This window comes from Microcaecilia unicolor, chromosome 12 (assembly GCF_901765095.1).
Source record: "Microcaecilia unicolor chromosome 12, aMicUni1.1, whole genome shotgun sequence".
Classification (NCBI taxonomy): Eukaryota; Metazoa; Chordata; class Amphibia; order Gymnophiona; family Siphonopidae; genus Microcaecilia; species Microcaecilia unicolor.
Genome location: NC_044042.1, coordinates 80526395 through 80553516, shown reverse-complemented (window position 1 = coordinate 80553516; position 27122 = coordinate 80526395). Strand labels below are relative to the sequence as shown.

Below are 27122 nucleotides of genomic sequence, written 5' to 3'. Positions count from 1 at the left end.
ATTTTAGGGGCTTTTTACCCGCTGTGGTAAGCAGGGCCCTGGTGTACGGTAAAACAGTTTCCCACTGCTACTGCAGGGCCCCTTTCTATCACAGCTTGGTAAAGGACCCTTTTGTTTTGTATTCAAGTGTTTGGTTGGTACTGGCCCTGAAGGTGGATCTAGTGGTTAGGGTGGTGGACTTTGGTCCTGGGGAACTGAGTTCGATTCCCACTTCAGGCACAGGCAGCTCCTTGTGACTCTGGGCAAGTCACTTAACCCTCCATTGCCCCATGTAAGCCGCATTGAGCCTGCCATGAGTGGGACAGCGCAGGGTACAAATGTAACAAAAAAAAAAATTAGTAAGGTTGTTAAATTCAGGATAAGTTCTAGGAGTTGTAATTATTTGACGTTAGCATTTCTGTCAAGTAAATGGTATACAACTTAAAGCTGCTTTTTCTCACTCTTTTTTTCTTCTCAGCTGTTCATCATTGGAAAAATCTTCCTCAGAGTTGCGTTCAATGAGTAGTTATTTATTATTTCGAAAAGCTCTAAAGACTTATTTGCTTTCTAGGTTGGGGAGAGTTGATCTATCTGTATTTTATAGTAATGTGTTAGTTCCTGGTTGATTGTACCAGTTTTTTTTTTATTTAACATATGTATCTCGCCTTGAATCTTGATTAAAAGAGTTGGCGAGTAATAAGTCTCTGACAGAATAGCATAGTGCTGTTTTGGCACATGCTACCTGCGCAAAAGCTCTACCGCATCTTCATAAAAGGGCCCCCTAAGGTCTAAAATAAATTAAGAGCGATCCTATACGTATCTAGCCGCTCTTTACTAGAATTCTTTACCATTGGATCTAAGACTTGAAGACTCTTACGTTTTATTTCATAAAAATCTTAAGACATTTTTGTTTAATGAACACTGCTTGTTTAATCTGCTTAAATATGTTCTTTATTAGATGACCTACATTGGTAACTTGTATTATCAGATGTACTTTTAATATGTGTGTGTTTTTGATCTATATTTTGGCGTTTTACCTATGTCCACTGCTCTGGACCAGTAAGGGATTGGCAGTCAACAAATATCAGATTAAATTCTATATATGTTGGCTGTCTTTCCCTGTTTCTTGACAATCATCTTATGACAAGTCCAAAGCAGATAATAAGCTGAACCCAAGAGCTACATATCAGTTAGAGATACCAGATGGACAGTGATTCAGGAATATGACCCGCCTAAGCTGGGAGATGTTCTATGTAGATGAAGGAGTTCTCAACCCAGTCCTTGGGACGTACCTAACCCAGTCAGATTTTCAGGATTGCTACAAAAATATGAATGAGATTAATTTGCTTGCACTACCTCCGTTGTTTACAAATCTATTTCAAACACATTCATTGTGGTATACTGAAGACTTGACTGTCTAGGTGTGTCCTGAGGACTGGATTGGGAAGCCCTGATCTATATTAAAGTGGATTCACAAAGAATGCAACTTAAAATGCATCAAGTGATGATATTTCATGTTCAGTGTTGATAGCCCACTGTCAAAACACATCTGCTTCCTGCAGTCTCAAAAAGTGGAATGGAAGGGAAAGGGTATATGGTTGTTATCTCATCTGTATATTGCTGGTAATCTGTTATCACCTGACGCCTTGTCTGCCTTGTATAATGTCTCCCTAATAGATTCTCATACATGGAAGGACATATCTAAACATATTTTAACCTTTCAAGTCTCCAATTCTATTACAACCACCCCTTCAGATTTTATCTCTTCCTGTCGTACCATTGCAGCAGGTGGTAAGAAGGCATCTCTGCTATATAAAAAACTGCAGGATTTATATGTTGACATGTTGCTCCGTTAAAGCTGTCCTGGGAACAGGATTTAAGTTTTGATGCGTCTGAATTTGACTGGTATACTTTCTGGGTTAATTCCATGCGTCCTACTAAATCAGCAGCGATATCCCAATCCTCATATTTTATATTCCACAGAGCCTACTGGACCCCTGCTCGAGGATCACTAAGAGTGCTACCGTCAAATGCTGGTCAGGAAAAAGATGGATCCTTAGCGCATATGATCTTTTTCTGTAAAAACGTCAGAGCATACTGGCGACTTATTTGGGCAAAAATGTGTCTTATTTTTTCACTTGCCTGAGTCTACAGCAATCTCATATGAAGCTGTGATTTTGCGAGCCTCTGCTCCTAATATCTCTCTTCTAGAGTCAGATAAGAAATTGTTCAATACACTGTTAGCTGTCGCTTTGCTCTTAATTGTTCCAAATTGGAAAAATAATGTGAATCTAAATTATAATGAATGGTGGAGTTACGTCTGTGTGATCAGAAAATATGAAGCACTCCTTGCCCATAAGCATCATAGAGTTAAATCTGTCGTAAAGACTTGGTCTCGCTTAGACTTATTTTGTCAGGAATCTTATAGCACTAACCTTCTGCCTTTGCCTATAGGTATTGTCATGGAACGATGGTAATTTTGTTCTGCTCTTATATTTATGCTTATTTACCATGGTGTGTTTAATATTGCTTGTTTGATTTTGTGTTTTCTTTTATGTTGTGTGTTTTGAAAAACCTTCAATAAAAATATGAAAAAAAAAACCCCACATCTGCTGCCATCAGGGAGTTTGAGCTGCACATTACCCTGAGAGAAGGTTTGGGCAGTCAAAGGGTTAAGGCTTACACAAGCTGCCTTTTCTCCCATCTCTCCCTCCTTTACAGGCATGGTCCTGATCAAGGAATAAGCTCATGACCTGTTCTAACCTTTGCAGTGTCTGACTGGGAAATGTCCCAAACCAACTCTGTAAAAAAAAGAGAGAGAGAGAAAAAAAAATTAATTAAAAAATCAGAAACACACAGTGGAGAAAAGAGAAAAGATCTCCCGTTGATTATCTGCATTAGCTTTCACGCAGAAGATAAGATAGCAAAGGTAAGTGTTAGGAACCATCAGTGTACTTTGGGTTGTGGTAACAGCATAAGACAGCTTCTGTAGTGGGGATGTTGTCAAGTCTGCAGGGTTTAGCTTAAGAGCAAAGCGAGAATCAAAGAGGGAAAGATGTACCTCCAGTTGCAGGACTTTGACTTATTGCGCTGTCTTGTGATTCTGCTTCTGTGGACTATATGTTACTGTCATAATACTAATAAATTCTGCAGAATGCTTCCTTGCTGGTGAAACTAAACACTCCAGTGGGAGTCCGTAGCACACAGACCCCCAGTGTGGGACTGTTTTTGTAGAAAAGAAGCCACAGTTTGGTGCAACTCTGCAAAACCATAAAAAAATGACAGTTCGGGCAGCTAGATTATCCCGATGTAGGCTGGGAAACAAACATTTTATTTACTTCTTTATTTACTAAAGCTCAGTTTTATAACTTGAGTGGGTAATAAGCTCCAAATGTACAATAAACAAGATGCCCATTAGTACTCACATGCTTTTCCTTACCATTGAGCTGCAGCACTCAAAGCTGCTTCAGTGAAATTTAGTAAGCTGAGGGGATCGGACTATAAATTAGGCAAGGTTTTCTATGGCAACGGACATTATCATCCAATAACTACCTGCACTAGCAAGTGTCTCGAGCTGAAAACAAAAAGGTACCTAATGATACAGCATGTACATCTCTTGGTACAGATTAATACTAGTAGAGAATAGAACAAACCTTTATTTATTTATTTATTCATTCATTCATTCATTCTTGTATCCCACAATTATCCAAAACAAAGTTTCGGTTCAATGTGGCTTACAGAGAAATTACAGTGTTGCATTACAGTTACAAACTAGACAGGAGCATCAGTAACACATGATATTAACCATAATGAATGAGAAATGACAGTGTTGCATTACAGTTTCACATTAGATCGGATAATCGGTAACATGTAAAATGTAAAAAATATGTAAAGAAATGTAGGGGTCCTTTTTACTAAGGTGCACTAACGGATTTAGTGCATGCTAAGAATGTAGTATTAAGGAGTCCTTTTACCTAGCTGCAGTAAAAGGACCCCTGCGATGGCATCGGCGTGCTGCTATGGCGTGTGGTGAGGCCCCTTACCGCAGCAGGTAAAAGGATGTTTTTTCTTTATAAATGGGAATGGCCATTTCCTGGGGAAGGGAAAGGGAAATGGGACTTGATATACTGCCTTTCTGTGGTATTTTGCAACTACATTCAAAGCAGTTTACATATATTCAGGTACTTATTTTGTACCAGGGGCAATGGAGGGTTAAGTGACTTGCCCAGAGTCACAAGGAGCTGCAGTGGGAATTAAACCCAGTTCCCCAGGATCAAAGTCCACTGCACTAACCACTAGGCTACTCCTCCACTAGCAACATTCCATGTAGAAGCCTGCCCTTGCAGATCAGCAATGCGGCCGCGCAGGCTTCTGTTTCTGTAAGTCTGACGCACCCACTGGCACTACTGCTGGGCTTCAAATGCCATAAAGCCCACAGGTATACAATGGGCTGTGCAGCATTTAGCATATGCTAATCATAGTACACCTTAGTAAAAGAACCGGTGGGCCTCTACTGGCAGTTGATGCCTGCTAATTTAGCTACTATCTAATCAACATATTTTATTGGTATAAAGAATGACAATTTGATTAAAGCTTCCAGATAAGCATGGTAATCTTTAGAAGTTCTATAGAGGCTGGTGGCTTCATATAGACTAATTGCACAAAAGGAGAGCATGCAGAGAATCAAACTAGTTTCAAAACAGCAACACAGTAGCCCTTGTATTTGAATTGATATCATACAGCAGTCAAGAAAGTTGTATCTATCTATCTATTTTATTTTATTTATTAATTTAGATTTTGCTCACACTTTTTTTCAGTAGTAGCTCAAGGTGGTGAGTTACATTCAGGTACTCTGGATATTTCTCTGTCCCAGGAGGGCTCACAATCTAAGTTTGTACCTGAGGCAATGGAGGGTTGGGTGACTTGTCCAAGATCACAGGGAGCAGTGGTGGGATTTTTGCTGGCCACCTCTGGATTGCAAGACTGGTGCTGTACCCAATAGGCCACTCCTCCTCATCCTCCAAAAAACGTTAAAATGTAATAAAATGCACTAGCATAGCATAGTTGTGCACAGTTACATGATACCAACGAAATGTATGTTGTTGTTTTGCAATCAGATTGGTTAAACTCATCTGTTTTTTTTTGTTGTTGTTGTACAACTAGGTTTAAGGGTGTTCTCTTTTACCACTAGGCACCTTCTTGATTAAAACCTGAAGTGTGAGCTGCTGGGCATAAGTATTTCAACTGTAAAACAAGTGATTTAGAATTATCATTATCACATTCCCATTACACACACTTACTATATATATATATATATATATATATATATATATATATATATATATATATATATATATAATTTTTTAATTAATGAATTTAAAACAAGCAAGCTTTTCTTATGTTGAAATAGCAAAACCAGAGTCCCAATCTGCACAATTTCTTGTACCCTACAAATGTAGATATCGGAGTTCCTCATTATTTGTTCTCACCTTGCAAAGAGTCATTGTAAGTAGCATGCTATGTCAGAATATGTACTGTTCTGTCAACATTTTTACTGCTGAAATTGTCTATTTCCAGATTGTTCTTGCTGTACACTGTATTGGGTGAATTCCTTCAAAAAGGTGTTAAATCCTAAGAAATAAAATAAATAACCAGAATTCAGTGCAACCTGGGCAGTATTTGGCTGTGTCTCAGGTAGATATACATTCCTATGCACAAGTTTACATATCTTTGGTTTTTACAGAACTTACCTTTGTCTATTACATTCCTGAGATGTTTGACTCTGTCTAGCTTTACATAAATTAGAGCATTGATTGTATGGTTTTGTTTTGTTTTTTTGAAACTAAGGGCCTCTTTTCGCAAGCTGTGCTAGCAGCTTCCAGTGCGGTAATGGCTTTGTCGGCATTGCTGCACGGCTTGATACAAGTTACTATGCTCAGAGGTCTGCTTTTCAAATTAGAGAGTTGTGCAGTGAGAATTCATTTATTAAAGCTTAGCTGTTCTTTTACTAACCTGAAATGCTTTGATGTTTCACTTATATATACTGTCATCTACCAACATTTGCTTATTTCTGATCTGACGAAGAGCAACCTTCGAAAGCTAATCAAGAAATGTATTAAGTTATGTCCAATAAAACATAACATAGTAACATAGTACATGACGGCAGAAAAAGACCTGCATGGTCCATCCAGTGTGCCCAACAAGATAAACTCACATGTGCTACTTTTTGTGTATACCTTACCTTGATTTGTACCTGTCCTTTTCAGGGCACAGACCGTATAAGTCTGCCCAGCACTATCCCCGCCTCCCAACCACCAGCCCATCCTCCACACCAGGGGCGTATCTGCGTGGGGCCTCAGGGGCCTGGGCCCCCGCAGATTTCACCCTGGACCCCCCTACCGCTGCCAACCCTCCCCCTCCGTTGTTGTCACCTACCTTCGCTGGCGGGGGACCCCAACCCCCGCCAGCTGAGGTCCGCGTCCTCCTGCCGCTGCCGGCTGCCGTTAAAAGAATGCCGTCAGCTGGCGTTGTACGTGCAGGACGTCAGACTCAGAAGAAACTTTCGGCGCCAGCTTTACTGGAAGAAGAAATGAAAGTCCTCGGCTTGGCTGGCGGGGGTTGGGGGTCCCCCGCCAGCTGACGGCATTCTTTTAACGGCAGCCGGCAGCGGCAGGAGGACGCGGACCTCGGCTGGCGGGGGTTGGGTCCCCCGCCAGCGAAGGTAGGCGACAACAACGGAGGGGGGAGATATGGCAGCGGCTGGGGGGAGGGGGATCGGCAATGGCAGCGGCGGGGGGGGGGGCTATAATGTGCCCCCTCACTCTGGCCCTGGCCCCCCCTACCGCCGCAGTTCAGATACGCCCCTGCTCCACACCACCGGTTCTGGCACAGACCGTATAAGTCTGCCCAGCACTATCTCCGCCTCCCAACCACCAGTCCCGCCTCCATCCACTGGCTCTGGCATAGACCGTATAAGTCTGCCCAGAACCATCTCCACTTCCGCGCACCGGTTCTGCCACCCAATCTTGGCTAAGTTCCTTAGGATCCATTCCTTCTGAACAGGATTCCTTTATGTTTATCCCATGCATGTTTGAATTCCGTTACCGTTTTCGTTTCCACCACCTCCCGCGGGAGAGCATTCCAAGCATCCACCACTCTCTCCGTGAAAAAATACTTCCTGACATTTTTCTTGAGTCTGCCCCCCTTCAATCTCATTTCATGTCCTCTTGTTCTACTGCCTTTGCATCTTCGGAAAGGGTTCATTTGCAGATTAATACCTTTCAAATATTTGAACGTCTGTATCATATCACCCCTGTTTCTCCTTTCCTCCAGAGTATACGTGTTCAGGTCCGCAAGTCTCTCCTCATACATCTTGTAACGCAAATCCCATACCATTCTCGTAGCTTTTCTTTGCACCGCTTCAATTCTTTTTATATCCTTAACAAGATACGGCCTCCAAAACTGAACATAATACTCCAGGTGGGGCCTCACCAACGACTTATACAGGGGCATCAACACCCCCTTTCTTCTGCTGGTCACACCTCTCTCTATACAGCCTAACAACCTTCTAGCTACGGCCACCGCCTTGTCACACTGTTTCGTCGCCTTCAAATCCTCAGATACTATCACCCCAAGATCCCTCTCCCCATCCGTACCTATCAGACTCTCCCCGCCTAACACATACATCTCCCATGGATTTACAGTGGTGGAAATAAGTATTTGATCCCTTGCTGATTTTGTAAGTTTGCCCACTGACAAAGACATGAGCAGCCCATAATTGAAGGGTAGGTTATTGGTAACAGTGAGAGATAGCACATCACAAATTAAATCCGGAAATCACATTGTGGAAAGTATATGAATTTATTTGCATTCTGCAGAGGGAAATAAGTATTTGATCCCCCACCAACCAGTAAGAGATCTGGCCCCTACAGACCAGGTAGATGCTCCAAATCAACTCGTTACCTGCATGACAGACAGCTGTCGGCAATGGTCACCTGTATGAAAGACACCTGTCCACAGACTCAGTGAATCAGTCAGACTCTAACCTCTACAAAATGGCCAAGAGCAAGGAGCTGTCTAAGGATGTCAGGGACAAGATCATACACCTGCACAAGGCTGGAATGGGCTACAAAACCATCAGTAAGACGCTGGGCGAGAAGGAGACAACTGTTGGTGCCATAGTAAGAAAATGGAAGAAGTACAAAATGACTGTCAATCGACAAAGATCTGGGGCTCCACGCAAAATCTCACCTCGTGGGGTATCCTTGATCATGAGGAAGGTTAGAAATCAGCCTACAACTACAAGGGGGGAACTTGTCAATGATCTCAAGGCAGCTGGGACCACTGTCACCACGAAAACCATTGGTAACACATTACGACATAACGGATTGCAATCCTGCAGTGCCCGCAAGGTCCCCCTGCTCCGGAAGGCACATGTGACGGCCCGTCTGAAGTTTGCCAGTGAACACCTGGATGATGCCGAGAGTGATTGGGAGAAGGTGCTGTGGTCAGATGAGACAAAAATTGAGCTCTTTGGCATGAACTCAACTCGCCGTGTTTGGAGGAAGAGAAATGCTGCCTATGACCCAAAGAACACCGTCCCCACTGTCAAGCATGGAGGTGGAAATGTTATGTTTTGGGGGTGTTTCTCTGCTAAGGGCACAGGACTACTTCACCGCATCAATGGGAGAATGGATGGGGCCATGTACCGTACAATTCTGAGTGACAACCTCCTTCCCTCCGCCAGGGCCTTAAAAATGGGTCGTGGCTGGGTCTTCCAGCACGACAATGACCCAAAACATACAGCCAAGGCAACAAAGGAGTGGCTCAGGAAGAAGCACATTAGGGTCATGGAGTGGCCTAGCCAGTCACCAGACCTTAATCCCATTGAAAACGTATGGAGGGAGCTGAAGCTGCGAGTTGCCAAGCGACAGCCCAGAACTCTTAATGATTTAGAGATGATCTGCAAAGAGGAGTGGACCAAAATTCCTCCTGACATGTGTGCAAACCTCATCATCAACTACAGAAGACGTCTGACCGCTGTGCTTGCCAACAAGGGTTTTGCCACCAAGTATTAGGTCTTGTTTGCCAGAGGGATTAAATACTTATTTCCCTCTGCAGAATGCAAATAAATTCATATACTTTCCACAATGTGATTTTCCGGATTTAATTTGTGATGTGCTATCTCTCACTGTTACCAATAACCTACCCTTCAATTATGGGCTGCTCATGTCTTTGTCAGTGGGCAAACTTACAAAATCAGCAAGGGATCAAATACTTATTTCCACCACTGTATACTCCCTAAGTGCATCAGTTTGCATTTCTTCGCATTGAATTTTAATTGCCAAACCTTAGACCATTCTTCTAGCTTCTGTAGGTCCTTTTCATGTTTTCCACTCCCTCCGGGGTGTCCACTCTGTTACAGATCTTAGTATCATCTGCAAATAGGCAAACTTTACCTTCTAACCCTTCGGCAATGTCACTCACAAATATATTGAACAAAATCGGCCCCAGCACCGATCCTTGAGGCACTCCACTACTCACCTTTCCCTCCTCCGAGCGAATTCCATTCACCACCACCCTCTGGCGTCTGTCCGTCAACCAGTTCCTAATCCAGTTCACCACTTTGGGTCCTATCTTCAGCCCATCCAGTTTATTTAAGAGCCTTCTGTGGGGAACCGTGTCAAAAGCTTTGCTTAAATCTAAGTAGATTACATCCATAGCTCGTCCCTTTTTCAATTCTCCTGTCACCCAATCAAAGAACTCAATGAGATTCGTTTGGCACGATTTCCCTTTGGTAAAACCATGTTGTCTTGGATCTTGCAACTTATTGTCTTCCAGGAAATTCACTATCCTTTCCTTCAGCATCGCTTCCATTACATTTCCAATAACCAAAGTGAGGCTTACCGGCCTGTAGTTTCCAGCTTCTTCCCTATCACCACTTTTGTGAAGAGGGACCACATCCGCCGTTCTCCAATCCCTCGGAACCTCTCCCGTCTGCAAGGATATATTAAACAAATCTTTAAGAGGACCCGCCAGAACCTCTCTGAGCTCCCTCAATAGCCTAGGGTGGATCCCATCCGGTCCCATGGCTTTGTCCACCTTTAGCTTTTCAAGTTGTTCATACACAGTCTCTTCCGTGAACGGCGCTCTATCCACTTCAATCTCATTTGTACTTTTTCCAGTCCATTGCGGTCCTTCTCCAAGATTTTCTTCTGTGAAAACAGAAGTATCTATTTAGCAAATTTGCTTTTTCTTCATCATTATCCACATAGCGGTTCGCAGTATCTTTTAGTCTCACGATTCCCTTTTTAGTCATTCTCCTTTCACTAATATACCTGAAGAAAATGTTGCCACCCCTCCTTACATTTCTAGCCATTTGTTCTTCTGTTTGCGCTTTCGCCAGACGTATCTCTCTCTTGGCTTCTTTCAGTTTCATCCGGTATTCCTCCTCGTGTTTCTTTTCTTGAGTTTTTTTGTATTTCTGGAACGCCAACTCTTTAGCCATTATTTTCTCAGCCACTTGCTTGGAGAACCATATCGGTTTCCTTTTTCTCTTGCTTTTATTTACTTTCCTTACATAAAGGTTTGTGGCCCTATTTATAGCTTCTTTCAGCCTGGACCACTGTCCTTCCACTTCTTGTATTTCCTCCCATCCCATCAGCTCCTTCCTCAGGTATTCCCCCATTTTACTAAAGTCAGCATGCTTGAAATCCAGGACTTTGAGTTTTGAGTGGCCACCCTCCTCTTCAGCCGTCATATCAAACCAAACCGTTTGATGGTCACTGCTGCCCAGGTGGGCACCCACTCGGACATTTGACACATTATCCCCATTTGTGAGTACCAGATCTAGCGTTGCTCCCTCCCTTGTGGGTTCCGTCACCATTTGTCTGAGCAAAGCACTTTGAAAAGCACCCACGATCTCTCTACTTCTTTCCGATTCCGCAGACCGAACCTTCCAATCTACATCCGGCAGATTGAAATCTCCCAACAACAGCACCTCTCTTTTCTTCCCCAACTTTTGAATATCAGCGATCAGATCTTTATCTAATTCCTCCAATTGTGTCGGGGGGTCTGTAGACAACACCCATGTGGACAGAGGTTCTATCCTCTCTTTTTAAGGTGATCCATATCGCTTCTTCCTTTCCCCAGTTCCCTGTCACTTCAGTCGCTGTGATATCATTTCTCACATACAGAGTTACTCCTCCACCTTTACGCTGGCTCTCTATCCTTCCTAAAAAGATTATAGCCTGGTATGTTTGCATCCCATTCATGAGAACCATTGAGCCATGTCTCTGTGATTGCAACTATGTCCAAGTCTGCCTCCAACATCAGGGCTTGAAGGTCATGAACTTTATTGCTTAGACTGCGAGCATTTGTGGTCATCGCTTTCCATCTACATTTCCTAGTATGTGCTTCGGTTTTAGTGATTTGGGGGTGTCTTTTCTCTTTGGGTACCTTCATATCTTTTTGTTCCACCTTCCTTATTGAGGGGAAAAAAAGGTATCATCTTATTTTCTTTTCCATGTTTTATTTCTATTGATGATTACTAACCTACTGTAATCACTAACGCATGCTTACAAGCAGATTACAATGTAGTACTGTGGGGTGTGCTCAGGCATCCTGCTGTTGTTTTGGAATCAAAATATAAGGTATCCAAAAGAAACCAGAGAACCATAGAATGGAGTCAAGATAGAAGATCAATTCGACATTATGAATCTTAATAAATACATTTTTGTGTAAGTGGAGAGTTCTCAGAGTATAAACTCACCCAAGCGAAACTACACCAGGGTGATTTATGTCTCTAAGGGTGGACAAGCTTCTCAATCATGGACCTTCTCTGTGGTTTATATTTTTGTGTAAGCAAAACCACATACTCGTGCTCTTATCACCAAATAGTGAACAAACTAATCTAAAATTCTAAAAATTGTCCAAAAGTGTCGGAGTTAATCAATCCTATCTATTACTACTACTACTACTAACTACTACTAACTAGCATTTCTAAAGCGCTACTAGGGTTACGCAGCGCTGTACAATTTAAACATAGAAGGACGGTCCCTGCTCAAAGAGCTTACAATCTAAAAGACAAGAGAACAATCTAAAGACAAGTGAACAATCTAGAGGACGAGTGAACAGTTAATCTGATAGGGTGGATAGATTGGGGCATTCTATCTATCTCGAGCGGTTAGGCGCCGAAGGCAGCATTGAAGAGGTGAGTTTTAAGCAGAGATTTGAAGATGGGTAGGGAGGGGGCATGGCGTATGGGTGAAGGAAGATTGTTCCAGGCATAGGGTGAAGCAAGGCAGAATGAGCAGAGCCTGGAGTTGGCAGTGGTGGAGAAGGGTACTGAGAGAAGGGCTTTGTCCTGTGAGCGGAGGTTACGGGCGGGAACATAGGGGGAGATGAGGGTGGAGAGGTAGTGAGGAGCTGCAGACTGAGTGCACTTGTAGGTAAGGAGGAGGAGCTTGAATTGTATGCGATATCTGATCGGAAGCCAATGAAGTGATTTGAGGAGAGGGGTGTTATGAGTATATCGGTTTTACTCCATTATTACTCCATTCAACCTCATACATATTTATAAAAAATACTAGACCTCTATTAGGTTTTCAATACTTGTAATTGCAATGAGGCACTTATCGTTTTGTAGCAAATAGCTCCTCTCCTGGGTATTCAATGGATCACTCCAATTGGATATTGCATAATACATTCCAGCAGGGTGAGCTATCGTAATTACTCTATCTTTGTCCTTTCCACAGTGCTATCCTTTTACTAAAAAATAAAAGTCATTTTTTAGTGCTAGCGGTGTTTTGTGGGGTAGGGAGTGGGCGCAGCTTTGTAATCACTTAGCATGTGGCAGTGGCATAGCCACGGGGGCCTGGGCCCCCAAAATCTGTTGGTTTGGCTAGCAGGGAACCCAAGCCCTGCCAGCATAAGCTTTCCTGCAGCGATATTTGCCACAGCGCTTCCTGCCCTGCTTCTCCCTCCCTCACGCACATGCTTGGTTTTAATGACATTGAGAACGCGTGAGCTTTACGCATGCTCAAGTTCACTAAAACTGAGCATGCGCTCCAGGGTGGGAAAGTAGGGCAGGCAGCATGGTGCTGAGTATCACCACAGGAAGACTGCTGCTGGTGGGGCTTGGGTACCCCCCCCCCCCGCCAGCCCAGGTTTGTGGGGTTGTGGCAGGGGCAGAAAGCAATGAGGAGGCAGGGCAAAATGCACCCCCCCCCCCCCAAAAAAAAAAAAAAAATCAAGGCCTGGCTATGCCTCTGTCATGTGGACATCACTGCATACTAACTGATTAGTGCAGGATTAGCACGTGAACCCTTACTGCCTACAAAATAGGTGGCAATAAGGGCTCACAAGCTAATGGCCAGACATTTTGTAGGTGGTAAGGACTCGCGTGCTTTCCTGCACTAACCAGTTAGCGTGTGGTAATGTAGCTGCACTATCTGGTTAGTGCAGGAATGCCCACTCTCCACCCCCTAGACACGATTGCTCAAAAATAAAAGATAGTGCCTGCACATTTGGCATTTACCACAGGACGCTTGAGTGCATCCCGCGGTACACCATTTTAAGTTACATTAGGCAAGATACAGAAAAGAGGGAATGCAAAAGCACAGCAAAAGCAAAAAAAAAAAAAAAAAAAAAGCACAAGGAGTCTTCAGAATAAAGAGTATCTCAACTTCACTTTATTAATAAAGTGAAGTTGAGACGCTCTCTATTCTGAAGGCTCCTTGTGCTTTTTTCTTTTGCCTTTTTTGCTTAATCTACATTAGGCAAGCATTAGTGCCTAACACAGCTTAATTAAAGGGCCCCTTTATTTACAAGCTGCATGGTTAAAGCAGCCTTATACTGACCTGCTTAGGAGAAGGGAAGAATGTTCCATATGTAAAATGCTTTTTCCAGGATAATAGGTACCAGAATGATTCAAAAACTGCATGGAGAATGGCAGTTCACAGGCAACATATAACCATTAGATCCACTGAAAAGCATTGGGTTAATCTGAACAACTCTTAACAGGCAATGGTAGTACTTTGAAAGACTGTGAAGGATGCAGTGAAGGGGGCGGAGTATTTGCTTTCATATGGAACTTTCTAGGTGCCCTTAAGGGGATACATTGCTGCTGGGCAAACTGTATAGGTTGTTCTTCACTACCATTATTTACTGTGTTACCAGGGCTGATGTAAAAAGAAATCCGCTGGCAGGCGGAGAACTCAAAATGCCCCACGGTAAATATAACAGTACAAAGACAGTGGGAGAGCGACCAAGGATACCAAAGACAGGAAGATGTTCCTTAGAAAAGAGTTTATTTGGAGTATGAGGACTCGACACAACGTCGTGTTTCGGCCGTTAGGCCTGCATCAGGAGTCTCTTGTGCAAAATGTTGCTGGTCAATGTTGAAGACAGTCTTCAAAGTAGTACATCAATCTCTTGCATGAGCTGTGACTTGGAAAAATGATGAGGAAAAATCATCAAAAATAACGCAATAGCTACTATATAGAACCTAATCGGAAAAAATAACTGTTACAGGAGGATAAGATGGTTCCTCCACCAGAGAAATTAGACCTGAATTTGGACTTGACTCAAATAATAGAAGGAGAGAATGTGGGTTTAACAACTGCTACTCTTAAAGTATTTTTCATACTTCAGCCAGATAGAGACTGGATACTTAAGCAATATTTTCTTAATAAAAGTCAGGATTTCTTAGGTTGCCAAATTAGAATGTATCCAGACGTCTCTAGGGCGACCCAGAGAAAAAGACAGGAATTCCTTAAATTAAGGCCGAAGGTATTACAATTAGGAGCACTTTTTTGGCTGAATTTCCCATGCAAGTGTGTAATAAAATTGAATTCAGTAAAGTATGTATTTTTTGAGGCAAAGCAACTAAATACTTTTATAGAGGCTAAACTGAGAGATTCTTCGTCTCCATTTCCAATAACTGTAACAACTTCAACTCCATGATTGATTTAAATTCCCGATTGCTCTCACCAGCCACTTTATTCCTAATTAGAAATTGCTTTTCTGATTTTTTATTATTTCCTTAAGTTAGTAGGGGCACCCTTTCTATTGTGGACTAAAGATGATAATTTAGTTTATTGTATTTGCCTGTATTGTTTTTCTTGTATAACTGGAAAAGGAACTATTATAACTATCTTTTCTATTCAAGATGTATACTTGATGTAAAAATTAAAATCTTATTAAAAAATAAATAAATAAATAAATAAATAATGCAATAGTCTTTAAAAAGACTGTTGAAAGCGTAAGCACATGGATCGCAATGACCTTCTGCGTGCGCTGCAAAATATCCAGTGGATATCCTGATGCAGGCCTAACCGCCGAAACACGACGTTGTGTCGAGTCCTCATACTCCAAATAAACTCTTTTATTAAGGAACGTCTTCCTGTCTTTGGTATCCTTGGTCGCTCTCCCACTGTCTTTGTACTACCAGGGCTGATGTAAACATATTGGTTGACTTAGGCAAACCACCACCTTTATTCCCTCCCCCCTCCAATTAACTTCCAGGCTCATAGTTTTTCCCAAGGCATCAAGTTATCATCTTAAATTTTCTTTTGTGCACTTTTTCTGCAAGTAAAAGAATACATCGAGAGTCCTTTGAGTTTGTGTGTCTGTCAAGTTCTGTTGTTCTGCTTTGACTTCAACTGCTCTTTGCTGTGCACCCCTCCCCCCCCAAGCTGTGCTGCCCTATGCAACTACCTAGTCTTGCATAATGGTTAGGGTAATCCTATATGTTACTATGGAAGGGGTTTACAAGCAAGTCCTGGTCTGCATGAATAAAATACTCTTAACTTTTTTATACCAGGGGTCTAAATGTCAGCAGACGAGAGTAAGTGGGTCTCTGAGAATAACCAATCCACAATGGACAAGCTTCAGTGGAAAATAAAACAGTCTCCACTGATGCCAGTAGGTGAGTTGACAGCAACTGGGATATATCTCTCTATATTTTGCAGTTTCAGCTCTGTTTTGATCTTTTTAGAATTACACATTAAGAATGTACTCATATCCTCCAACCCATCCTTTCTATAGCTACTTGTATACAACAAGGTGGTGGTTGGCGTGGGGGTGGGAGCGAAATGGTTGGGAGCGGTAAGGAAAACCAAGAGGAGAAACCAGAGATAATTCTCACCACTAAAGTCAGAGTATTGCAATACACATATTAATCATGGAGGAATTTGGATTCAAGAGTCGATGCACCTTTTGCTGGCCCAGCAAAGAATTATGTCCTCTGATTGAGCTGTAATCATATGGTTTGGGAAGGGCAACAGCAGCTTATGTTTAGGTAATACACAGTTCAGCTAACATGGAAGGAATCATTTTCAAATGTCATCACTGACATCACCAATAAAATGCGTCTTGCCATTAGCCAGACCGGATGTAAAGTTAGATAAAAAATTTGGGGGTGGGGTTACTATTATATTGAATTCGATTGCACGTCTACATTACTGTTGCATCCCACAATTGATGGGATTACAGCTGACATGTGCAGCAGTTCCTTAAAGATCATTACTGACTGTGGGGTTTGTTGGCCAATACTAATAGCCCTGTATAGTTCAAGTTTAATTTACAGACTGCTGACACCCCCTCCCCCACCATGAGCTGCCACTGTCTTTACACACCAGGAAGTTAAATGACTTTTTGAAGGTGACATGTGATTGATGGAATTGGGACAAAAAAACCCACCTAGATTTCATTGATCAATGCCCTAACTAGAAGGTTATATACAACCAACTGCTACAGTACATCACCCAGTAAAACAGGACTCAGCCTGAAAAGTCAGTTCTCCAGATCCAAAAAAGCATTGCCAACAATTTGTAGTGTTTGCTTCTGATCACTTATTTTGCTTCATTTACCAAATCCCAGAATTTATCTCACATGACAGGTATCATTGGTTTTGCTGTTGTTGTGGCTTATGGACTCTACAGACTAAAGGCCCGGGGCAGCATGAAGATGTCCGTTCACCTGATTCACACTCGGGTTGCTGCACAGGCTTGCGTGGTGGGAGCCACAGCTCTGGGTGAGAGTGGCATTGGAAGCTTGTAAATATTTAAGCAATAACCAAGAAATGTCAAGCAAGACACTGGTGTAGCCATGGATGGGCTCGAGTGGGTAGGGGGCCCACCCTTGCTGTGGCTGGCAGGGATCCCCCAAGCCCCTCCAGCTGAAGTCTCCTCATAGCCAGAACTTTTCCAAGCTGGGTAGCCAGCAGCATTGTCCCAGTGTTTGCTGCTGCCAACTCTGCCCCCCCCCCCCCCAACATATGCTCAGTTTTTTTCTGAGCATGCGTGAGGGGCTGGTGAGGGCTGAGGCCACTGTTCTGGGAGACACTGCCACTAGCTACTCAGCTTGGAAGAGTTCTGGCCAGGAGGAGTCTTCAGCTGGAGGGGTTGGGGATCCCCACCAGTGCAAATATTTATATTTTGAGTTTGAGGGAATGGGGCAGGTAGAAAACTTCATGTCCACAAACTTTGGGATCAAGTCCACTAAAAATTAGCCATCTGGCTAGCCACTGCTTATTATCCAGTACAGAGATTTGAGGAAGGGTATTAAAAAAAAGTGGGAGAGCATGGCTCATGGCATTCTTTCCAATTTCTCTGGATTTAAATGTACATGTGTATGGGAGGGGAGGAGGAGATGATACGTGTGTACATGTTTCTCTATTGATCTATGTGTGTGTGTGTGTGTGTGTGTGTGTGCTTTCTGTGTGTCTGATCAGGAGACAGGATGAGAAGGAAAGGCAGTTTGAAACTCCAGTTCCTTAATCACTATGGTAAATTAGTGTATGTGTACAGCAGCTCTTGGAACTGTATCGCCATAGAAATGACTTGGATCAGTTTTTGGAAGGGGTTACTTACTTTTTCATCCCTCACCACATGAAGAAAGTGAAGTTACTTACCTGTCGAGTCTTCAATAAAGGTCTTTCATACACATCTAATTGTAGTCCCTTGTTGCAACTGTGAAGAGCCATCACTTGTTACACACTTCTCTGTGTTTGTTTCAGCAGGATAAGTCAGCCATACACTGGTGACATCATCCGATGAGCCAAAAGCAGATTTGCTCTCCCACAGCTCATAGGAGAGCCTTTGGAGGGCTTCCTCTGAGCATGTGTTGGTAGCTCTCCCCTCCTTCAGAGGTTCCCCTGCTAGTGTCTGTGAGTTCATCCGTAGGGGAATTGGGTGGGTCCTTTGTGGCTGAGTTATCCTGCTGTCCACAGAGAACCTCCATTACAGGTAAGTAACTTCACTTTCACTTTGGACAAGCAGGATGAGTCAGCCACACACTGGTGAGTCTCCAGTTGAGGGATGTAGAGGAGCGAGACAATGAATCTTGTCCATAGGAGGGGCCCTTCTATAGCCCACTACTGTGCTGAGATAGGATGAAGCTGCAAGGTAGGCATTAAGTTTGACGTTGGGTTGTGTTGCAACTTTTTAGGAACTTTATTGAGATCCACAGAGTAGACCCACAAGAGGAATAAACATAACTAACATGGCAAGATGAAAAACATTACCAACATGGTGATCATCAAAAAGTACCAACACTGCAATCATGGAACAATACGAACATGGCAAGATCAATCAACGGTATCGATATGGCCAGAGGCAGGTTCAAAGTAGCCAAAGTACAATGCTAAGTTCTGCAATTCTGATAATTGGTGTCTGATCCTCCTGCATAGCACATAGTGGCAAAAACAAGCTGGCCATTGTCCAGTTGGTCCTTTATGGATTATGTGTCTGTTAGAATTGGGGTCTTGGTGCTTTTTGCCCTGGAGGTCAGCAGAGTGGGTTAAGGCCCCTGGCTGGGCCAGATGTCCTGTAGCATGACAGCCACCAAAAGGACAGTGAGCCCAAAATCATTACTGGTCTGCAGGGGCAGTCCAAGCAGTAGTGTCTGGTGAAGGTATGCACAGTGGACCAAGTTGCTGCTTTGCAAATGTCTTCCAGTGTGGTACAGTAGAGGTTTTCCAGTGTTGTGGTCATAGCTCTCAGTTGATGTGCTGTGGCTTTGTTGGTTAGGGCCAGGCCTTCCTTTTTGTAGCAGGTGATGCAGATTGAGATTCAGTCAGAGAGAATGCATTTGCCCGCTGGGGCTCCTGGCTTCTTGGGGGGGGGGGGGGGGGGGGGGTCAAAGGAAATGAATAGATGGGATGCCTTTCACCAAAGTTGTGTATGGTGGATGTAGAGCATGACTGCAGTCTACAGTGTGGGGAAGCTGTTCAGTGTGGCCAGCATGTGGTTCTGGGTAGAAAGGGGGGAGCATGATTGCCTGGTTGATGTGGAATGGAGAGACCACCTTAAGTAGAAATCATGGGTGGGCTCTCAGCACAGCATGGTCATGGGGGAGAAGTGTGTATAGTGGATAGGTCACGAGGGCCTGTAGCCCACTGATGCATCTGGATGATGTGATAGTAATTAGAAAGACTGTCTTCCAGGTGAGAAACTTGGTTGTGCAGTCTCCAGGGGCTAGTAGGATGCTATGAAGATTATGTTTTCTCCCACGTGGAAACAGATGCTTTTGCAGCTGAGTATTTTGGGAATTCTTTCCATGACTCTGAATTTGAGGGGTTCTCTACCATGATGAAGCAGATAAGTCAGATATGAACAGTCCTTGTAACAACTCTATGGTTGCATATGGGGTCCCGTAACTCATTTGCATTGGACGGTGTCATGAGAACAAATACAACTTTTTTTTGTTATTTTGTCAGAAATAAACCAACTTTAAACATTTTAAGAGCAGTATCTGTTGTTTAAAACCCCCAGTTTACATGTAAAAGGTTGCATAATCCGCACCCATGTATATCCTGCAAACAGCATTTATAAAATGAAAAATCTTGTATTACCTTTGGGATATATATGGGAGAATATGGTATTTCTCTTTTTAAATATTTTAAAATTGTAAACCAATTAGATATGCACTAATGATTGGCAGCATATCAAATAAAAGAAATCATGAACCATGTAATTTAAGACAAAGGGAACCTAGGTAAACACATAACACAGTTTTGTTTTTCCAAAGTTATCAAATACCCATGTGGATAAGTAACCACCCCCTAAACTTAATAACTGGTTGCATTACCTTTAGCAGCAATAATTGCAACCAAACCCTTTCTATAATTTGAGGAATTCTAGCCGATTCTTATTTGCAGACACATCCAGAGATTTTGGCGCATGAACTACTTTTAGTCCTACTACAGCATTTCTATTGGGTTCAAGCCAGAACTTTGGCTAAGCCAACTCCAAACTTCAATTTTGTTTTTCCTTAGCCATTCAGATGTTAAACTTGGATCTATGGAAGGGAGATTGGGTGGCAATGCCAGTAATTGGGAAGCAAAATCAGTGCTGGGCAGACTTCTACGGTCTATGCCCTGATCGTAACTGAATAGATATGGATGGGCTGGAGTGTAAATTTTAAGGGGCTTCGATGTTAGCTTCAGAACGTTTAGTACAACAACAGTGCTGGGCAGACTTCTACAGTCTGTGCCCTGAGAATGGAAAGGACAAATCAAACTTGGGTATACATATAAAGTATGGTGTGGAGGAGTGGCCTAGTGGTTAGGGTGGTGGACTTTGGTCCTGGGGAACTGAGGAACTGAGTTTGATTCCCACTTCAGGCACAGGCAGCTCCTTGTGATTCTGGGCAAGTCACTTAACCCTCCATTGCCCCATGTAAGCTGCATTGAGCCTGCCATGAGTGGGAAAGCACGGGGTACAAATGTAACAAAAAGAAAAATTATCACATACCATGTAAAATGAGTTTATGTTGTTGGGCAGACTGGATGTACTGTTCAGGTCTTTATCTGCCATCATTTACTATGTTATGTAACTTGCTTTTGCCTTTAGGGTCATTGTGTTGCTGCATAACGCAATTATGCTTCAGCTCACAGATAAGCAAGACACAACCCAATGAGGGAGTATCTTTTCTTTCATATACTGACCAAAAAAAAGAGTTTGGAACATATCCATGGAGTGGGGGTGGGGGAGGCAACTTAGATCTTCCTCCTATTTCCTCCCTACCACCAAAAAGGTCATTGAATTACAGCTGTGTACAGACTACACAGATGTGTGTTCTAGTGAACAAGTGCCTGACAGATTCTGGCAAGCTGTCCTCACATTATCTCAAATGACAGGACAGCTGTGCTGCTGGGCTTTGGCCACTCACTGGACAGCTAGCAATATCTTGGGTGCAGGCCATATAGTTTTGTTTCTCACCACTTGCACTCCTGTCTCACAGGGGCAACATACACAATGTACAAGGAGTACATGCAAAAACCAGCTGAAGAGGATACCAAGAAATAAGAAAAGTTCAAGGGTGGTGACAGCGAGAAGCAACAGCAGACCATCATGAGCGGAAATGGCCATGGATTGTGTGGGAATGACAATTTACTTGCAGATCTTCCTATTAGGATTTAGAGTAATATTTTATGAAACTTCTAAAACGTGTTACCATAGTATTTTGCCCCTATGGAACTTAAGTTTTGACAAGAAGTGAACATCACCTGGCAAATGAAACCATACTGGTCTCAACCTGGGAGACTCTACAGGCATTTCTGAACCCCACTGCTGAAAGTGATAGTTTTGTACATCAAAAACCCCTGTCCAAGGAAACGCCAATCTGCAGGTAATGGCCCCTTATTTCATAAAAGTCAGCCTTTCCATCATTCAATGCATTGTAATAGAAGGGGAAATAAGAAATACTTTTAAAACTGCCAAAAACAAAGACCCCAAGCAGGTACATAACCCCAAAACGTTTATGCAAAATGCATGTGTGAATAGAATTTGTGGCAGCATTATACAGTATTAAACATATTACAAAATTCTTTTGTGTCCATCCTCTCTAACCACTGCTGCTTTCTTCTAGTTTTTATCTTTTTTAATGCTGGAAGGGCAAAGGAAGGTAGTGGATGGAGTATGAGATGGCTCATCACAGATCAAGTAAACAACATTTCCTGAATATTCATATTCAATTTGTCTCCAAATATACATTATTTGTTTTTAGCCAAATAGTGATTTAAATTCAAATATGAATATGGGGCTCTACTATGCTAAATCTTACTGTAATAAGCACTTGATCTCTGATTGCACGTTGATTCTTTTATTGTTATGTTAAAGCTGAATGCCCATTATTCATATTTGGTATTCGGCTGAGTAATGTTTTTCATTATTCATATTCGGCCGAATAGTAAAATATGCTGTTTGGTACAGATCTATATACAATCATTGAGCGATTTTTATCAGCCACAAGGTGGGAAATTTGAAATCTTTTCACTTTCTTAAATCAAACTACAAAAAAAGCCCACCCAGTTATAGCATAGATCACCTGCTTTGAAAATGTCTATTGTAATGCTTTAAAATGTAGCTTATAAATACCATCAGAACTGTGATAAGTTTGACACAGGATGCTTGCAACACTGTCTACCGCACTGGTGTTCAACCCAGGCCAGTCAGGTTTTAAAGATATCTATAATGAATAATCATCAAATAGATCTTGGTTGATCTTCAACCAAGAAGGCAATGAATGTAAATCTCTCATATGCATATTCATTGTGAATATTCTAAACATCTGACTGGGTGTGCACAAAGGACTGGGTTGAAAACCACTGCTCTACTCTTCTCCCCCCCCCCCCCCCCAAAAAAAAAAAAAAGTATTTTCCCATAACCCAAAATAGCAATTTATTTGTTTTGTGACTTTAGCATAAGGTAAAAAGTTTTTTTCCTGTGCAAATATATTTTAGATGATTCTGTGATATTACTGACAAGGGTAGAGTATTAATGAATAGGTTTCACCTCCTAGCCTTGTATTTAATGTATGAGGCCTAAACTGCCATTCACAGTTCTGGTTGTATACTTAATATACCTCTATTCTTCCAACACTAGGACTACACATGTAGCTCTAAAACACTACACTGATGACAAAGTAGCCTTCTGCTACTTCAGTAGATTCCCCCCCCCCCCAACCACACCCACCCATCATTACAGGTCTAAGCAGACAACTGCTATCTGATAATAGTATATTTGATAGACGTAATTGCTACACACCTGTTGATGACCTACAAAGAATTTGAACTACAGTAAGCATTAGTTGCATAAAATACTTCAGGATGCCACTTTTTCAGCTAAACAAAAGACAGTCTTTAAATGCTTTTAAGCTATGTAAAGCATGAAAGCACCAGCCTGAAAACAAGCAAAATATTTCTTTATGCAGCAGGTATGATAAATGAAGTCAATCCATGTAAAAAATTATCTTCTTATATACTCCCATAGACATCTGTAATAAAAAAAAAATCTCTTGCCAATCAATCAGCTTTGAAAGTGTCTGCCAAGCAACCAGAAAGCCAGCAGCTGAAAGGAGAATTTAGGTCTTACCTGTTAATTTACTTTCCTGTAGTCCCTCCAGACCAGCATAAACTGATGGGTTATACACTGCAACCAGCATATGGAGACCAAGGAACACAGATTTCTAAGTAAGCCTATAAGTGAACTGTGCAGTTCCCCTTGGGAGTCAGTCACCAAATAGACAAGCAGATCCCTTGTGGACAGCCCAGAAATAAACAAACTGCCCCTCGCAGTGCTGATTCTCCATTACCAGAGCAGAGACTTGCACTGCTGCTGCCTTGGAAAACAATGGAAAGAACTAACAAGCTACCACACAAGCCAACATCTCCCAGCTTCCGTCCCCACCCTTCAAAAGAACCACAAACTACATCTTTAGCCCTGACAGCACAATTACTTCCGGAAGAAACAGGATGGGCTCTGTGCCAGTCTGGAGAGACTAAAGGAAAGTAAATTAATAGGAAAGACAATTTCCCCTTCATTGTGTTCCTCTAGACTGGCACAGATTGATGGGAAATACCAAATGACCATTAAGGGTGGGAGCCATGAAACACCACCTCTAGAACTTGTGCCCCAAAGGCTGCATCCTGATGGGCCTGCACATCCAGCCAATAGTGACAATCAAAAGGTATGCAATGAAGACCAAACTGCTGCTTTGCATATGAGGAGACACCAAAGAACACTCTGCCCATGAGGTCACCTGACCCCCAGTGGAATGAGCCTTCAACAATGGAATTGGCTTTCCCTTGAGAAGAGAGGCCAATGATACTATCTCCTTAATCTACCTGGCAATAGTAGTCTTGGAGGCCGCTTCACTTTTCCTATGATCACCTATGAGAACAGGTGATCTGTTCTTAGGAAGTCTTCAGTCCTCCACAAATACATCTGCAGCATCCAATGCATATCCAACCAAAGCAATTTCTTCTGCTCCGTAGACCCATATAGTCACCGAGTAAAGGCAAGGCCACCAAACGATTTACATGAAGCTCAGAGACCACTTTAGGGAGAAAGGATGGCACCAATCTCACCACCACCTTTTCCTTAGAAAACTGCAAAAAGGGCTCCCTACAGGAGAGAGCCTGTAACTCTGAAATCTGGTGCATCGTTGCTATGGCCACCAGAAACAGTCTTCAAGAGCCATATCCTTAAGTGTACAATCCAACAGAGGCTCAAAGGATGCAGAAACCAAAACCAAAAGGTTACGGTCCCATGAGAGAACCAAAGGACGATGCGGAGGGTACAGAAGCCGCATCCCCTGGAAAAAACAGACCACATCCCGATGAGATGCAATACTCTTGCCCTTAACCAAACCTCGGAATCATGACACAGCCGTGACCTGCACCTTCACAGAAGCTAAGGTGAGACCCGTCTCAAGCTTAGCCATGATCTATCGACTTGCCCAAGACACACTCTGCCCAGTGAAAAGAGACTCTGGCTACCAGATAGCTGCCTAAAAAGCCAGAAATGTCACATCAAAATTCTGCTTTAAGAGGGCTTCTATCCAGCGATCCTGAGGATCCTTCAGTGCCATGCCGCCATCCACTGGGATGGTATTCTTCTTAGTAACTGCATTTACCACCGAATCCAAAATGGGCGGCAATAAGGATTCTGTATCTTGTTCAAGGATGGATATAAATGAACCATCAATCTGGCCACCTTAAATGGTGCATCTGGAGAGTTTCACTGGGTCTGAATGATGTTCCTGGTGTCTTGATTCATGGGAAATGTCCTAGAGGATTTCCAAATGCTCAATAGTGGATCTACCATCTGTGGAGCTTCTTTTGGATCTTCTTTAAATTTCAGCACTGAGGAGACTTGTGAAATGAGCTCCTGTAATTCCTCTCTATGGAACACTCAAACCAACCATAAATCATCACCTGGAGGTAACTCCTCCATCCAGTCTCCCTGGTCCAGTACCTTCTATTGACCCAGGTGGTCCTCCTCATTCAAGTCTCTCCTGCAAAGGAGGGGTTCCAGAGCTCCAGGAGATCCTTCTCATCCCATGTCAGACAACTTTTGTGAGGAGGGAGAGGGGACTCCCCCACTCCAAGGTTCCCCATGCTGTTGTGCTGCCTGTCCTCTGGACTTGCACAAACAAGGCCTTGAACATGGCCAAAATCTACCCTAGATGGCCCTGGCAGCACTCCCCCCACTGGCAGGGCCCCTGATAAGAACTTCGGCACTAAGTTCAGTGGCTGCTTTGCAGCTGACGAGGACAACAAAATGGTACCAGTTCTCAAAGAAGAGTGGGTACCATTACATAACTGCTACTACTACTACCATTACATAACTGCCAGATTCACTCCCTTCTACTGACTCCCTGTGGGAGGATGACTGCCTTGACATGTGTTGGACCTCTGCATTATTTGATTCCACACCCCACAGTCAGAGCAAAATTTACATACCCCCAACCAGATCCAGGCCTTTCTTTTGGCAGAAAGTGACCGCTTCAAGCGCTCCATGCTCATGACTGCTACAGCCACGAGGCTCAAGCCGTGAAAACCAAGGGCCTTCCCTGCAAACCTGACAAAGGGAAGGTTGCCCAAAAGAAGAGGCGCTCTGGGAAGTGAATGGGCACTGCGAGGGAGGCAGAGATCTGAAAGGGTTTAGCCAGCTGTTCTACAGTTCGTTTTCGGCTTTGATTTTTTTTTTATAAACTGAAGGCAGACACTGCAGGCAAATGGGAACTGGATCAGACATTTCAAATACAGACTCAGGAATGCTCAATATGAAATTGAAGCTTTTATTGATGACTCTTAATGACTCAACACAATACCATGTTTCAGCACACTCAGGAGTCTACGTGAACATAAATAATAAAAACATTCAACGTAATGTAAAAATATTACAAATCATAACTTATGGAATTTAAAGGGGGTTTGGACAGATTCCTGAGGGAAAAGTCCATTGAACATTATTAATTTTTTTTTTTGTGGAGGGTTGCTGGGTTCTTGAAGCCTGGATTGGCCGCTGTCGGAGACAGGATGCTGGGCTTGATGGACCCTTGGTCTTTTCCCAGTATGGCGGTGCTTATGTACTTATGACATAAATAAGCATAAGGAAGATGTACCATAGGGGATAAGTGGTTGATATCAACATACATTGTAATATAACCGCTAAACATTAATAGGATATTATTGATATACAATGTAATGAGGGAACAAAGTGGTTGATGTCAACATATGTCGTGTAACCGCTAAACATTAAAAAAAGGATATTGTTGATAAATAATTTAGACAAATTAAACATCAATATACACAATAAGTTCTAAAATAAACATCAATATACACAATAAGTTCTAAAATAAAAGTTAACAAAAAATATAAACAAAAACATGACAAATTTGGATCAATATAAACAATAAGATGTAATTATAAGTAAAAAGATATATAGACTATGAAAACAATAGAATAGCTAACCTTGGACTAATGTAATTCACAATTACAATCAAATTCGTCTTCAACGGTAATCTCATAAAGGCCTATCTTTGAAGGCTAATGAACTTAAGAAATGGTCTGAAAAGAATCATATATAGAGAAACCATAGAAAAAAGAAGTGTTGTATGTGATATAGAAGCAATATATGCAATAAAAAGGAACAATACATTTGATGGAAAACACTGAGTAAAGAAATCACTGAATAAAAAAATGAAAGAGATTGTAAAGTGCAAGAATATAAATTGGATGTCCTAGGAAAACTTGTAGGTAGCAAATTGAAATGAAGAGCTGATATGGAATATCAACAAAGTATCAAGTGTAAGAAACAGCTGAATATGCTGCTGTCTCTGTTATAAACAGT

General features: G+C 42.4%; 1 protein-coding gene across 3 annotated transcripts; it reads left to right on the top strand.

Annotated features, from left to right (window-relative positions):
• The first annotated feature begins 2757 nt into the window (after positions 1-2757).
• Positions 2758-22533, top strand: HIGD1B (HIG1 hypoxia inducible domain family member 1B). Of its 3 annotated transcripts, XM_030220363.1 has the most exons (6): positions 2762-2908; positions 5171-5196; positions 5557-5673; positions 15803-15907; positions 16880-17014; positions 21226-22533. In XM_030220363.1, the coding sequence occupies exons 4-6, from the start codon at positions 15811-15813 to the stop codon at positions 21288-21290; spliced, it is 297 nt and encodes a 98-aa protein (XP_030076223.1). In that variant the 5' UTR covers positions 2762-2908; positions 5171-5196; positions 5557-5673; positions 15803-15810; the 3' UTR covers positions 21291-22533. The 3 variants fall into 3 exon arrangements, with proteins under 3 accessions (XP_030076224.1, XP_030076223.1, XP_030076222.1); XM_030220362.1 differs by lacking the exon at positions 5171-5196; XM_030220364.1 differs by lacking the exons at positions 5171-5196; positions 5557-5673 and having other exon boundaries at positions 2758-2908.
• Positions 22534-27122: the final 4589 nt, after the last annotated feature.

Bases quoted from the DNA above. Each gene is read 5' to 3' on its own strand.
- HIGD1B (XM_030220364.1), top strand. From the start codon at position 15,811: ATGTCAGCAGACGAGAGTAAGTGGGTCTCTGAGAATAACCAATCCACA. The intron at 15,908-16,879 runs GTGAGTTGACAG...CTCACATGACAG, and splicing joins GTCTCCACTGATGCCAGTAG to GTATCATTGGTTTTGCTGTT. The intron at 17,015-21,225 runs GTGAGAGTGGCA...CCTGTCTCACAG, and splicing joins GGTGGGAGCCACAGCTCTGG to GGGCAACATACACAATGTAC.